Source organism: Raphanus sativus, unplaced genomic scaffold, assembly GCF_000801105.2.
Source record: "Raphanus sativus cultivar WK10039 unplaced genomic scaffold, ASM80110v3 Scaffold3086, whole genome shotgun sequence".
In the NCBI taxonomy this organism is placed as follows: domain Eukaryota; kingdom Viridiplantae; phylum Streptophyta; class Magnoliopsida; order Brassicales; family Brassicaceae; genus Raphanus; species Raphanus sativus.
Genome location: NW_026618393.1, coordinates 1 through 12,409, shown reverse-complemented (window position 1 = coordinate 12,409; position 12,409 = coordinate 1). Strand labels below are relative to the sequence as shown.

The 12,409-nt window shown below is 36.3% G+C and overlaps 3 protein-coding genes and 1 long non-coding RNA gene across 5 annotated transcripts; 2 read left to right on the top strand and 2 right to left on the bottom strand.

Moving 5' to 3' along the window:
* Positions 1-6: 6 nt before the first annotated feature.
* On the top strand, positions 7-1,387 carry LOC130506293 (hsp70-Hsp90 organizing protein 2). Its single transcript, XM_057000919.1, has 6 exons — positions 7-272; positions 345-430; positions 522-745; positions 816-882; positions 985-1,044; positions 1,137-1,387. The coding sequence occupies exons 1-6, from the start codon at positions 53-55 to the stop codon at positions 1,248-1,250; spliced, it is 771 nt and encodes a 256-aa protein (XP_056856899.1). The 5' UTR covers positions 7-52; the 3' UTR covers positions 1,251-1,387.
* A 17-nt stretch (positions 1,388-1,404) lies between these two features.
* Positions 1,405-4,363, bottom strand: LOC130506292 (elongation factor G, chloroplastic). Its single transcript, XM_057000918.1, has 3 exons — positions 3,980-4,363; positions 1,858-3,785; positions 1,405-1,770 (listed from the first exon to the last, which is right to left on the bottom strand). Exons 1-3 carry the CDS (start codon positions 4,203-4,205, stop codon positions 1,603-1,605), a joined length of 2,322 nt encoding a protein of 773 aa, XP_056856898.1. The 5' UTR covers positions 4,206-4,363; the 3' UTR covers positions 1,405-1,602.
* Positions 4,364-6,190: 1,827 nt separating this feature from the next.
* LOC130506294 (uncharacterized) lies at positions 6,191-8,395 on the top strand. 2 transcript variants are annotated; one of them, XR_008941961.1, is made up of 4 exons: positions 6,191-6,862; positions 7,126-7,200; positions 7,508-7,592; positions 8,178-8,395. It is a non-coding gene; the product is annotated as an uncharacterized LOC130506294 (long non-coding RNA). The 2 variants fall into 2 exon arrangements; XR_008941960.1 differs by having other exon boundaries at positions 7,505-7,592.
* A 1,140-nt stretch (positions 8,396-9,535) lies between these two features.
* Positions 9,536-10,321, bottom strand: LOC130506295 (pectinesterase inhibitor 10-like). The gene has a single exon (XM_057000920.1). It carries the CDS (start codon positions 10,277-10,279, stop codon positions 9,665-9,667), a length of 615 nt encoding a protein of 204 aa, XP_056856900.1. The 5' UTR covers positions 10,280-10,321; the 3' UTR covers positions 9,536-9,664.
* Between the last annotated feature and the right edge of the window lie 2,088 nt (positions 10,322-12,409).

Genomic DNA, 12,409 nt, shown 5'->3' with positions numbered 1-12,409 from the left:
GGACTGTGATAAGGCTGTTGAAAGGGGTAGGGAGCTTAGGTCAGATTACAAGATGGTAGCTAAAGCTTTGACTAGGAAAGGAACAGCTCTGGGGAAGATGGCTAAAGTCTCGAAAGACTATGAACCTGTGATTGAGACTTACCAGAAAGCACTTACGGAGCACCGTAACCCAGACACGTTGAAGAGGCTGAATGAGGCAGAGAGAGCCAAGAAAGAGTTGGAGCAGCAAGAGTATTTTGATCCAGCTATTGGTGATGAGGAGCGTGAGAAAGGTAGTTTGCTTTTTCAATTATATCATTGTTTATGTGACCAAAGTTGAACTAACATTTGTTTGTGTGATACAGGTAATCAGTTTTTCAAGGAGCAGAAGTATCCTGATGCTGTGAGACACTACACTGAAGCGATCAAAAGGAATCCAAAAGACCCGAGAGTAAGCCTGATTCATCATCATCATCACGTGCTCAATGTTGCGTATATTGGATGTTTGAATTAACTTGTTTACTTTATTGAACTTCACATAGGCATACAGCAACCGAGCCGCATGTTACACAAAACTTGGGGCAATGCCCGAAGGATTGAAGGATGCAGAGAAATGCATTGAGCTCGACCCAACATTCTCAAAGGGGTACAGCAGAAAAGGTGCTGTCCAATTCTTCATGAAGGAGTATGACAATGCAATGGAAACATACCAGGAAGGTCTCAAACATGATCCTAACAATCAGGAGCTCCTTGACGGTGTTAGAAGGTATAGTAAATGTGTAAAGTCATGGAGAACTTATTCACTCTGTTAACGTTTTGTAAACCCTTTTCTGCAGATGTGTGCAACAGATCAACAAGGCAAACCGTGGTGACCTTACTCCGGAGGAGTTGAAAGAAAGACAGGTTAGATTCTAACTTACTGTTATGAAACTTGTTCCTTTTTCGGTTTATTAGAGAGAACCGGTTAGTTTAGGATGATTCTGAGCTCATTCTTCTTACATACAGGCTAAGGGAATGCAAGACCCGGAGATCCAAAACATTCTCACAGATCCTGTAATGAGACAGGTAACTTAAAGCTTCTTCCCTAGATGTTTTCTCAAGATTTGGTGGAGCCATCCATGTCTAAAGTCTCACCACTTTTCTTTTTCTTTGAACAGGTTCTTTCTGATCTCCAGGAGAATCCAGCAGCAGCACAGAAACACATGCAGAACCCAATGATCATGAACAAAATTCAAAAGCTTATCAGCTCTGGAATCGTCCAGATGAAATAAACCTAAACGCAGTGTTTTTACTTTTGTAACTCAAATCCCAAATCGGTTTTCCCATTTTTCTGTTACAACTTTTCTCTTCTCATGTCGATTGTGTTTTCCAAGACGTGAACCAAGTTAATGATACCCTTTTTATTTTATTTTTATCTCAGATGAATTCACTAAACTCTTTTCCTTCAAAATATTATCTACCTTCCCACACTTGTTTTTTCATCCACATGAAAAGAAATTTAAATATGTTTGTTTTCTCTTGATCAAAACAAAACTATATAAAATGATTTGAACATTAATCATGATAACACATGTATATGTTTTCAATGTACTTTCTGACCATGAAAACATAGTTCTGTCTGCCTTAAGCAGCAACTTCTTGGTCCTTGGACGAAAGCTGGTTCTGAATATGCTGAGGAACAACATCGAACTTAGCCAACTGCATTGTGTAAGACGCACGACCTTTTGTCATCCCTCTCAATGTACTCACATACTGAAACATCTCTGCTAATGGAACCAGAGAATCCACCACCTGCAATTTACAAGTACCATAATCAGTTTCATCAAAAAATAAGTTTTGCTTTTTTCAATCATTCGGCTTTCACAATTTGTTTTGTACCTTGAGACCACCGGGTTTGTCTCCAAAGCTGTTGATCTGACCTCTTCTGGAGTTAAGATCACCAATGACATCACCAAGATGTTCTTCAGGTGTAACAACTTCGACTCTCATGATAGGTTCAAGCATTCTCGGACCAGCTTTCCTCATCCCTTCACGGAAAGCTCCTCTCGCAGCTAGCTGGAAAGCTAGCACGCTCGAGTCCACATCATGGTATGATCCATCAACTAGACAAGCACGGACATCGACAACAGGAAAACCCGCAAGCACACCTGAGCCCATACACTCCTCAAGTCCTTTCATCACACCGGGGATATACTCTCTCGGCACCGCTCCTCCTTTGATCTCACTCTTGAACTCGTATCCTGATCCTGCTTCCAACGGCTCAAACCTGACTGTAATATCAGCAAACTGTCCTTGTCCACCTGATTGCTTCTTGTGTGTGTATTTCACTTCAGCTACTTTTGAGATACTCTCACGGTAGTTCACTTGCGGTGCTCCAACGTTCGCCTCAACCTTGAACTCTCTTTTAAGCCTGTCGACGATGATCTCAAGATGAAGCTCTCCCATCCCTTCGATGACGGTTTGGTTCATCTCCTCATCGCGTGAAAAATGGAAAGACGGGTCTTCCTGAGCGAGCTTGATCAGTCCTGTAGCCATTTTATCAATGTCTGCTTTCGTTTTTGGCTCAATCGCCACCTTGATGACGGGGTCAGGGAAGTCCATACGTTCAAGTACAACAGGGCTTTCTGGATCACTCAAGGTTTCACCAGTGATTGTATCCTTGAGACCAGCAAGAGCCACAATGTCTCCCGTTAACGCCACTTTAACATCTTCTCTGCTGTTGGCGTGCATCTCCAAGAGTCTTCCGATTCTCTCCTTCTTCCCTTTGTTAGCATTCAGCACGTAAGAGCCAGCTGTGAGCTTCCCTGAGTAGACTCTCACAAACGTAAGAGAACCAACAAAAGGATCACTCATGATCTTGAACGCTAACCCAGCGAAAGGCTCCTCATCATCTGGCTTCCGCACAATAGTAACTTCCGGATTCTCAGGATCTGTTCCATTCATCGGTGGAACCTCAACTGGAGAAGGCAGATAATCAACCACAGCATCAAGCAACGGCTGCACACCTTTGTTCTTAAAGGCTGAGCCACACAGAATAGGCACAAACTTCCCAGTGATGGTTCCTTTCCTAACCAATCTCTTCACCGTGGCCTCGTCAGGCTCAACTCCTTCTAAATAATTCTCCATGACCTCATCATCCAAATCAACAATCAGCTCCATCATCGCCCCCCTATACTCCTGAGCCAACTCTTCAAGATCCGCTGGGATATCCTCGTAGCTGAACTTGGCACCAAGCTCCTCTCCAGACCAAACTATAGCTTTCATCCTCACAAGATCAACCACACCTTTAAACGAATCTTCAGCACCAATCGGTATCTGCAGCACCAACGGCTTGGCACCAAGATTCGTCACAATCATGTCCCTAGTCCTGAAGAAGTTAGCTCCAAGACGGTCCATCTTGTTCACAAAGCAAATCCGAGGCACTCCGTACTTATCAGCTTGTCTCCACACAGTCTCGGACTGAGGCTCAACGCCAGCAACACTGTCGAAAAGGCATATAGCTCCATCGAGAACCCTCAGAGCACGTTCGACTTCGAGAGTGAAATCCACGTGTCCAGGCGTATCGATGATGTTGATCCTATGCTTGTCCCAGAACGTGGTGGTTGCAGCTGAAGTGATGGTGATCCCTCTCTCTTGCTCTTGCTCCATCCAGTCCATCGTAGCTGTACCTTCGTGGACTTCACCGATCTTGTAGTTTCTTCCAGTGTAGTAGAGAATCCTCTCCGTTGTTGTGGTCTTTCCAGCGTCTATGTGAGCCATAATGCCAATGTTTCTGTAATCTCTGAGCGGCACAGCGCGCTTCCCCTCTGGTAAGCAACAATAGAAAACATAATAAAGCATCAAACTAAAGCAACGAAACACATAATAGTGGAAACCCTTCTCAGAGGCAATTCAACGAACACTTAGAAGGCATGAATACAATTTCTATCTCTTTACGAAGAAAATGGAAATGGGTAAGCGAAAGATTAAAGCTTTCTGAGAGGGAGGACAGAGAAGAGACCTTCGGCGACGGCGGCGAAGACAGAGAATTGTTTCCTTCGGTGAGATAGCTTTGAAGAGCCAAGCCCAATACGAGATTTACCGAGAAGATGAGGAAGAGAAGAAGCGCGAGGAGGAAGACCGAGAAAGGAAGGACGGTGAGAAGTGAGAGCAGGGCGTCTCTGTGACCCATTGAGATTACAAACTAATGAACTAGAACTAGAGATTCTCAGAGCATCCGCCGCCATTTTTTATCGCTTTTGGGGGGGAACTCGTGAAACTCGCTTCTTCTTCTTCTTCCTCTCTTTCTCTCAATGTGGTGGTCTCACACTCACTCTTTGGGATAACGTAGAGTTCGTGTGGCTTGGGTAGGGGATAACGAAGCCTTTTCGGCTATGCGTTTGCGTGGTTCGCTTCGGAACCGTTAAGATAAAATAATTATTATTTTATTTAAAGAAAAAAATTATATGGTTCTAAAAATTATGAAAGGTTTTATTGGTTGAAATGGATAAGGAGATAGTCGAAAAATGGCAATTTCCAAGAAAAACGGCCATTTCATTTACCCAATATATTACGATATATGGTTATGCTAAAACATATGTGAACTTATATAGATGTGTCAAAATATATCAGACTTATAATTTTTTTGGCAAAATCATACACCAATCGCCACATCAGCTGACATGTCATCTACTTTTGTTCGCGTAAATGCAACGTTAGTTAATTTTGCTGATGAAAAAGCCATATATATCATTTTTTTTGAAAAACTAAATAGTATTATTATAAAAATAAACTTTTAGAAAATGTAAAACTTTTTTTTATTTTTTATTATTTAGTAAAATTAACAAAAATTAGTTAAATAATTAAATTTTAATTTATATAAGAGATATATTCTTAAATGATTCGATCCTATCACAAACCGTCCTTATAAGAGATATATATGTTGTAATCTTATATAAGAGATATTCGTAAATGTTAAAAGATTTAAAATATGTATTAGTTCATAGTGTTTTTACCTTGATCCAAACATTTGTATACAAAAACCAACGAAAGAACAAGTTTCTAGGGGAAATTTGGGAAAACGGTCATTTCATACCTAACATATCGCGATATGTTCAATTCATATCAGACATGCGTGCCAAAACATACTTGATTTATAATTTTTTGGCGAAATCATACACCAGTCGCCACATCAGCTGTCATATCATCTATTATTGTTCGTGTAGATGCAACGTCAGCTAGTTTTGCTGACGAATATGCTATATGTACAGTTTTTTTTTTCTAAAAAATAAGTAGTCATTTGATAAAAATAAATATTTAGAAAATATAAATTTCATAAATTTTTATTATTTAGTAAGATTAACAATAATTAATTAATTAATTAAGTTTTAATCTTATATAAAAGATATATTTGTAAATATTTCGATCATATCACAAACCATTCTTATAAAAGATATATATGTTATAATGATTCAAATTCAGTGCTAATGTTGCAAACGTGTTACTCTTGATTAATCATGATTGTTTAATCTAAATTTCTTAAAGGTAAATAACATACTCATGGTTAATAAAGCATATAGCAAGACTACAATACTAGCATAATCATAATCATGATTGTTTAATCTAAATTTCTTAAAGATAAATAACATACTTATGGTTAATAAAGCATAACAAGACTACAATACTAGCATTGAATTTGAATCATTACAACACCTATAAAACTCTTATAAGAATGGTTTGTGATATGATTGAAATATTTACGAATATATCTCTTATATAAGATTAAAATCTAATTAATTAATTAATTTTTATTAATTTTATTGAAAAATAAAAATTTATATTTTCTAAAATTTTATTTTTACTAAATGACTATTTAATTTTTAGAAAAAAATTATACACATAGCATTGTCTTTATCAGCAAAATTAGCTGACGTAATATCTAAATAAATAAAAACAGATGATATAGCAGCTGATGTGGCGACAAATGTATGATTTCGCAAAAAAATATAAGTTATATATGTTTTAGCACATTCATATAAATCTGGTGTAAATTAAACATATCACAATATGTTAAGAGTATGAAATAGCCATTTCTCCAAATCTATTTATCTATATATATAAAACAGACTGGGATCTACCGCAGCCACGTCGTTTTTGAAAGGGTGGGCATTTCGCGACACGTGTCGAAATCACGTTGGTTGGTGTGTCTCACGGGTTTTGTTCACTCTTGGCGCCTAGGTCCGTTATGTGGAGTACACGCGATTTGAAACTAAAGAGCAATCGAATCTCGGAGATCGAAGAAGCTAGGTTGCTTATTGTTTCGAGATACGCGACCGGTTCAAGTGAATGCAACTGCGGTTCTTGTGAATCTCTCTTTGGTGAAATCCAACAAACGGTCAGGAAATTGTTCCACCGTTGATCGACGTTCTCAAATGCGAGAGTGATTTTCAGTTTGGCTCTCGAGGGCGAGAACAAGACGGCGATCGGTGTTCTTGGAGCGCTGGAGCCGTTGTTTCATCTGATCCGAGTCGGGACTGAGTTGACTCGGCATGACTCGATGCTTGCTCTGTATTATCTCTCTCGTGCAGAGCAACCGAGGGAAGCTCGTGAAGCTCGGAGCCGTTCAGGTTCTTCTGAACATGGCGAGGTTAGGACAGGCGATGAATAGGGTTCTGCTGATTGATTCTATGTAACATGGCTTCGTGTCCGGTGAATCGACCTGCTTTACTTGACTCGGGAGCTGTCGAGTGTATGGTTGGGATTTTGAGAGGGCTTAGAGAGGCTAGTGAGTCGACTCGGTGGCGACGGTGAGAAGTCACATGTTAACACTTGTAAAATCTCCACAATCCTAATCTATATGTTCACAACTTACATCTGTTCTCAACGATTCTTAGTTCCATAATCTGTAAGTTCTTTGTTAAGATGATCAACTCTTTTTACAGATTTTTGTGTGAAAACACCATTTTTACTACTCTGGATCATTTCTTACATCAAAAAGCTAAGCAATAGAAAATGAATAAAATATGACTGAGTTACATTGTTACGGTGCCACATCTATGATCTTCTTCCAATTTTTGGTCAAACTCTTCTAGAGCAGACATCTATATAATTGTGGCTTGATATTGAAATGAGACTCCTAATTTGTCTGCCTGGAATGAAAAATTACAGTTTTTGGTGCTCAACTCTGCTAATAATTCTCATGGGCAAAGCAGTTTCGTGGCAAGAGCTGGTACTGACAGAAAGGTACTCAACAATTTTTATTCTTATATTTTGACCATTTAACTCAACCAGACACCAATAGACTAACAAAGTTGTTTCTGTTGTTCCATAAACTTCTATGATAGATGATCGTTGGTTGTTGTTGTTTCTTTTATAAATGCAAATATTTTTCAGAATAAACAACCACATGTCAAGGTTTTATAAGTCCCGTAGTCATGTACCCTTCATTAGTACGATCAAACTTAGAAGCACTTGCAAGGCTTATAAAACAGATTTTAGTGCAGACAATAGACTATTTGTGTGATCTGATCGGTTTGTGGAATTGCAGCAGTCGTTTTGCCCATACTGTGTGAGAGTGAAAGACCTTTTGCAGCACTTGGATGCTAAGTTCCTTGGGATTGTACTCGACAAAGAGAGTAATATTCCCTAATCTTCATCACATATTCATCTAATTTGTGCCTTCTGTGACGTGACTGAGTCTTGTTTTTTTTTTATCTTTAGTGTATGTTTTGTTCTACTTGCTCTCTTGCTTGTGTATTTGAAATTTGAGGTTAGTTATTTTTTTGTACCAAGTGTAGTCCTGTTGTTGACCACACATACTTGAAAATTTCTCTGTTTTTGTTTGTTTATTTAAAGAGCAAGTTCTGATTTGTTCTCTGACTCTGCGGACAAAGAAAATTTCGGAATTTTCTATCGCCCCTACATGTATAGGTTTTGTTCATGAAACAACTCTAGAATGTTTCTTTGCTTTCTCTGGAGATTCGAGTTTAGGTTTTCTGTTTGATATTTTGTATAGGTTCTGCTCACATTCAAAATGTTCTATGTTTCTTTTAAAGATTTTTTTAATTCAAGTATATGTTTCTGGGACCATAACACTCGACGAGTATAACACACTGATTCAGACTCACCAGAGGGATCCAAACTCTGTTTCAAATTTTTAAAAGATTTTTCTTTTGCGTTTCCTCTAAACCAAAATCTTTGTGATTTTCATTGTTTTGTAGCGGTAACCAAACTGCACAAAGACAGTAAGTTGGTTTATGTTGACTGAAGCTGGAGCTTTCACTGCAAAAGCTTGAACAATTTCTGCTTTATAAGCACATCCATTTGTGATTTGCTTCTTCTATCAGGAATAAAAGAGAACAAGTTTGTGTAATAAATGTCAACTTTGTCTGAAACTAAGTTGTGGTTATATCGAAGTCGGTTGATACATTTATGTTTTTTTTTTAACGTTTGAATCGATTATTATCGATTAATTATGATATTACAACGATGAGAATATTATAAAGACGATTCTACAGCCGACAATTCTACCATCCTGTGAGAATACACGCCTGAATGCACCACTCTGAACCGTCCTATGAGATCCATGTTCGATGGTACACCATGCACCAAGCTGAAGACCTCGTGTAACTTGTTTCTCCTGTAACTTGTTTCTACATAATCTGCATAATTTGGTATTTTCTGGGGTTTGAACTCCAGACCTCTAGGTGTAGAAGCAATTGATCCCTTACTCAAACCACTGGACTAAGAGGCTTCCACAATCAATACATTTATGTTAATGTTCAACTATATTAACTTTCTCACGACTATCAACTATTTATTCTATTTTATTGAATTGTCAGTGAAAACAATTTATAATATTTCCTTTTTTTTATAAGCAACATCAAAACAAAACAAATTGATACACTTCGATTAGAACTACTATCAAATAGAATAGATAAATTATCATTCTCTTTCGGCATAATTGAATATTCATATATTTGGAAATATTTTATTTAATAAAACCATATAATTGATTTAAAATTTATTAAAAATAAAATATACACACCCGGCGCGTAGCGCCGGAATACCACTAGTTTCTTCATAAATTTGTTCCTTCTTTGGTTTTTGTATGCAAACGTTTGGATCAACGTAAAAACATGAACTAATACAAAATTTTAAATCTCACATATAAACTATTAAAATGTGATCAGTTACTACAAAATCGAAATTAATTTTGATTTATTTTGCCACATTGATCTGTTTAAGAATTTATGCGTGAGTTTTAAATTTATATTAGTTTATGGTGTTTTAGCTTGATCTAAACATTTGTGTAGGATAACCAAGAAATGAACAAGTTCCTGGGAAAATTGGTCGTTTTCCCATTGTACTCGTCCGGACTTTACAACTTTAATTTGTTACTGCAATTAGATTATGCTAATTTTTTCAATCTAAATTCATTTTATTGTAATTTTCCACAATTACTAAGACACATTAAACTTACATCTCGTGCTTAAATCGCTACGTAATACATACGTAGCGGGACAATAAAAATTTCCATAATGTTCTTGCGGTGACATTATAAAACTATTAAAATGTATACATGAAATCCACAATACCTATAACAGGGTACATAGTATACATATGAAGTTATAAACATGGAACATGAGCAATTTTGCCAATAAAAGTTACAAAATAATTTTGTGTATGACAATATGAACATTTATGATCATTTCTCATGTGTGGACGCGTACATATTAATGATAGCAAGCGCGTTGCTAGTCATCCGACCAACCTTTACAACATGTCGCCGAACCAAATCTTTCACGACCGCTTTGGCTCGACCATCTTGGCCGAAACCATCCATACATGTGTCATCATCAGTGAGAGCAGCACTAACCCATGTCTTAACATCCGACATAACCATCTCAAATTTCGAACTATCCTCGTAGTTGATAGAATCCAACTCTCTTACTGAATCTTGGAGCTCACTCACCGAGTCTCCAATCTCCTCCACGCAATCAGCAACCGCTCCCGCTTCGAAACGTGTTAGACCGCTTCTGCCCTGAGGAATGTTCTTGATGAACTTAGCTGCAGATTTAGCTGAGGAGAGGGTAAGATTGAGGGCGGTGACGGCGAGTCTTTGAGGGTTTGAATCGATTGTTAAGGCGTAAGGAGATAGAGAGGTGTAGCAAAGGGTTTTGTAGTGTGTGAGGTTGCATGATGTTTTGATGTAATCTAAGTTGGTTTGGTTTGGATATGTTGATGGAGTTGATGAGGAAGCGATGAAGAGAAGAAGAGCAATGGGGAGAAATATGATTTGGATATGAGATAAGGTTTTCATCTTTTTGGTTCTGAAAGAGGAATGGCCCGAGGTGAAACTGATGTACATGTGTGTGTATATATATATAATATTATAATGCAATATAAATAACTTGAGCTAAAGAAAATTAGTTGAGTATATTAATAACTCAATCATATCCAATAACTCATTTGATTGGAGCTAAGGTTTTTTGGTGGGAAAGCTTTATTGTCCGGTTCATATCTTTAACGTAAGCTGCTTTTGTCCTGTTCATAAAAAGCTAAAACTATAAAATTAGATATTTTCTCTTTAAAACAGTAGAGTGTGGAATATGGATTCCCATATTTTAAAGTTTGAATAATCTAAAAGTTCTACGAAAACGATACATGAATATAAACTTTATTAATTAAAATAATTTACATTCATGTATTTGTGTCATCATACACATTAGTTGTCTCAGATTGCCTCTTGTTTTTCACAAGAAAATAGCATATTGTGGTAAACTGGTAATAAAGATATCTATTATTATTATTATCTTCATGCAAGAAGGGTTGTAAGTATCGTAGTTATTTGCTGGCGTTGCATCCTTGTGAACCTCATAATTACGTGAGAGAAGCCTGACCTTGAGGATCTTTAGTTGGTTGTATATATTTTGAATATGTATTGATTAGTCCAACTTGTGTTTGGTACAACCATAGTTTCCATGTTAAGCTCTATCCTTTCAAAGAAAGTAAATACTGAGTTGAATAAGAAGAGATTAATCTACTGTATAGCCAAATCAAAGCTTCAAAACTGGAACAAAAAATTCAGTGACCATCTCAATTTTTTTGCTTTAAAAAAATGTATGTTTCTAAATAATTTTCGGTAAGTGTCTTAGATTTTTGTCCTAGAATAACCAAATGAACTATTACTTTTGGATTTCCAGAATTTTTAAATTTGATATACTAAATTACTTATAATTTCTAAAAATTTAGAGTCGACCATGTCTTTGTGATTACAACAAAACCATAATCTGAAGATATGATATATAGCTGACAAAAAAAGAAGAAGATATGATATATAGATCAATCTCCCGCGAATGTTTACGTTTGTACTTTACTATTTTAAATATTCTTGATGATATTTGCTTATGAAAATTTTGAAATGGAAGATTATTTAGAATATGAAGTCGATATTTTGTTCGAAGTAATAAATTATTTTGAGGGATTGTACCTTTTCATTTTCAATTATACGATTTCAATTCGAATCTTATCGTGTAACTTTTAAATATTATTTTAAATGTGATTGCTAATGAACTCCATAATTACAGGGAGAGAACCTTGGGTTTGATGAGGAAGAGCAATTAAGGATTTTATAAATGACTACTTTTCCTTTCTCATTATCTTTTCTACTTTTCAAAGGATTACATTAATTTCAATTATAAACACACAATAGTTACATACTTTGATAAAATTATTTTTGATTAGTGTAGTTCGTATAGTATTTCAGGATCGAATCTACCGAAAACTAGAGATCTATAACACCAAAAATACACAAACTCTCTTTATCTAAGCAAATAAGAAAATAGATGAATGTAGATCTTAGAAATATAGACAAGGTGATCTCAAATCCAATAAAGAAATAAGTGTAAGAACTAAACTTTCAATCAAATGTAATTGATCTAAAGCAATTTTCAAGTCAAGGTGTCAACTTTAACCAATCACAAGTCTCTATAAGTCTAAAACGCATTCAAATATATAAATCCACTCATGTGACAATAATCACTATGCAATCATGAGCTAAACATCAACTCTCGTTGGCCTAATTCATTCAAGCATGCATTATGCTCAAGTCTACTAACCATCTAGAAATTTTAACATCAAATCCCTTTGGTTATTCATGCTAGAGCAATACTTCATTCAAGTATTTTAACAAATACCTTCCTGGGTTAAAATAGCTTAAGGTCTAGATGAGAATGATCAAATCTAATATAACATTAAAAACACTTAGTAAGCATAAAAAATAGTATATCTAACAATAAATACCTTAACTCTTCATTAACCACCTTAAATCTACCTAACCCATAGATTCAAAAAAAGTCTATTCTCTAATCTTCATGAGAAATCTTAAATACATATGAGATTCAAGGTTGATCATGTTAATTTCATGAATTGGTTCCAAGTTGAGTAAAAC

What these genes read in the sequence shown, in the direction of transcription:
- LOC130506293 (XM_057000919.1), top strand. Translation starts at nt 53, where the DNA reads ATGGTAGCTAAAGCTTTGACTAGGAAAGGAACAGCTCTGGGGAAGATG. An exon ending in CTCCTTGACGGTGTTAGAAG is followed by an intron (nt 746 to 815) that starts GTATAGTAAATG and finishes CCTTTTCTGCAG; the next exon opens with ATGTGTGCAACAGATCAACA. An exon ending in CAGATCCTGTAATGAGACAG is followed by an intron (nt 1,045 to 1,136) that starts GTAACTTAAAGC and finishes TTCTTTGAACAG; the next exon opens with GTTCTTTCTGATCTCCAGGA.
- LOC130506292 (XM_057000918.1), bottom strand. Translation starts at nt 4,205, where the DNA reads ATGGCGGCGGATGCTCTGAGAATCTCTAGTTCTAGTTCATTAGTTTGT. An exon ending in CTTCGCCGCCGTCGCCGAAG is followed by an intron (nt 3,786 to 3,979) that starts GTCTCTTCTCTG and finishes GTTGCTTACCAG; the next exon opens with AGGGGAAGCGCGCTGTGCCG. An exon ending in ACAAACCCGGTGGTCTCAAG is followed by an intron (nt 1,771 to 1,857) that starts GTACAAAACAAA and finishes TGTAAATTGCAG; the next exon opens with GTGGTGGATTCTCTGGTTCC.
- LOC130506295 (XM_057000920.1), bottom strand. Translation starts at nt 10,279, where the DNA reads ATGAAAACCTTATCTCATATCCAAATCATATTTCTCCCCATTGCTCTT.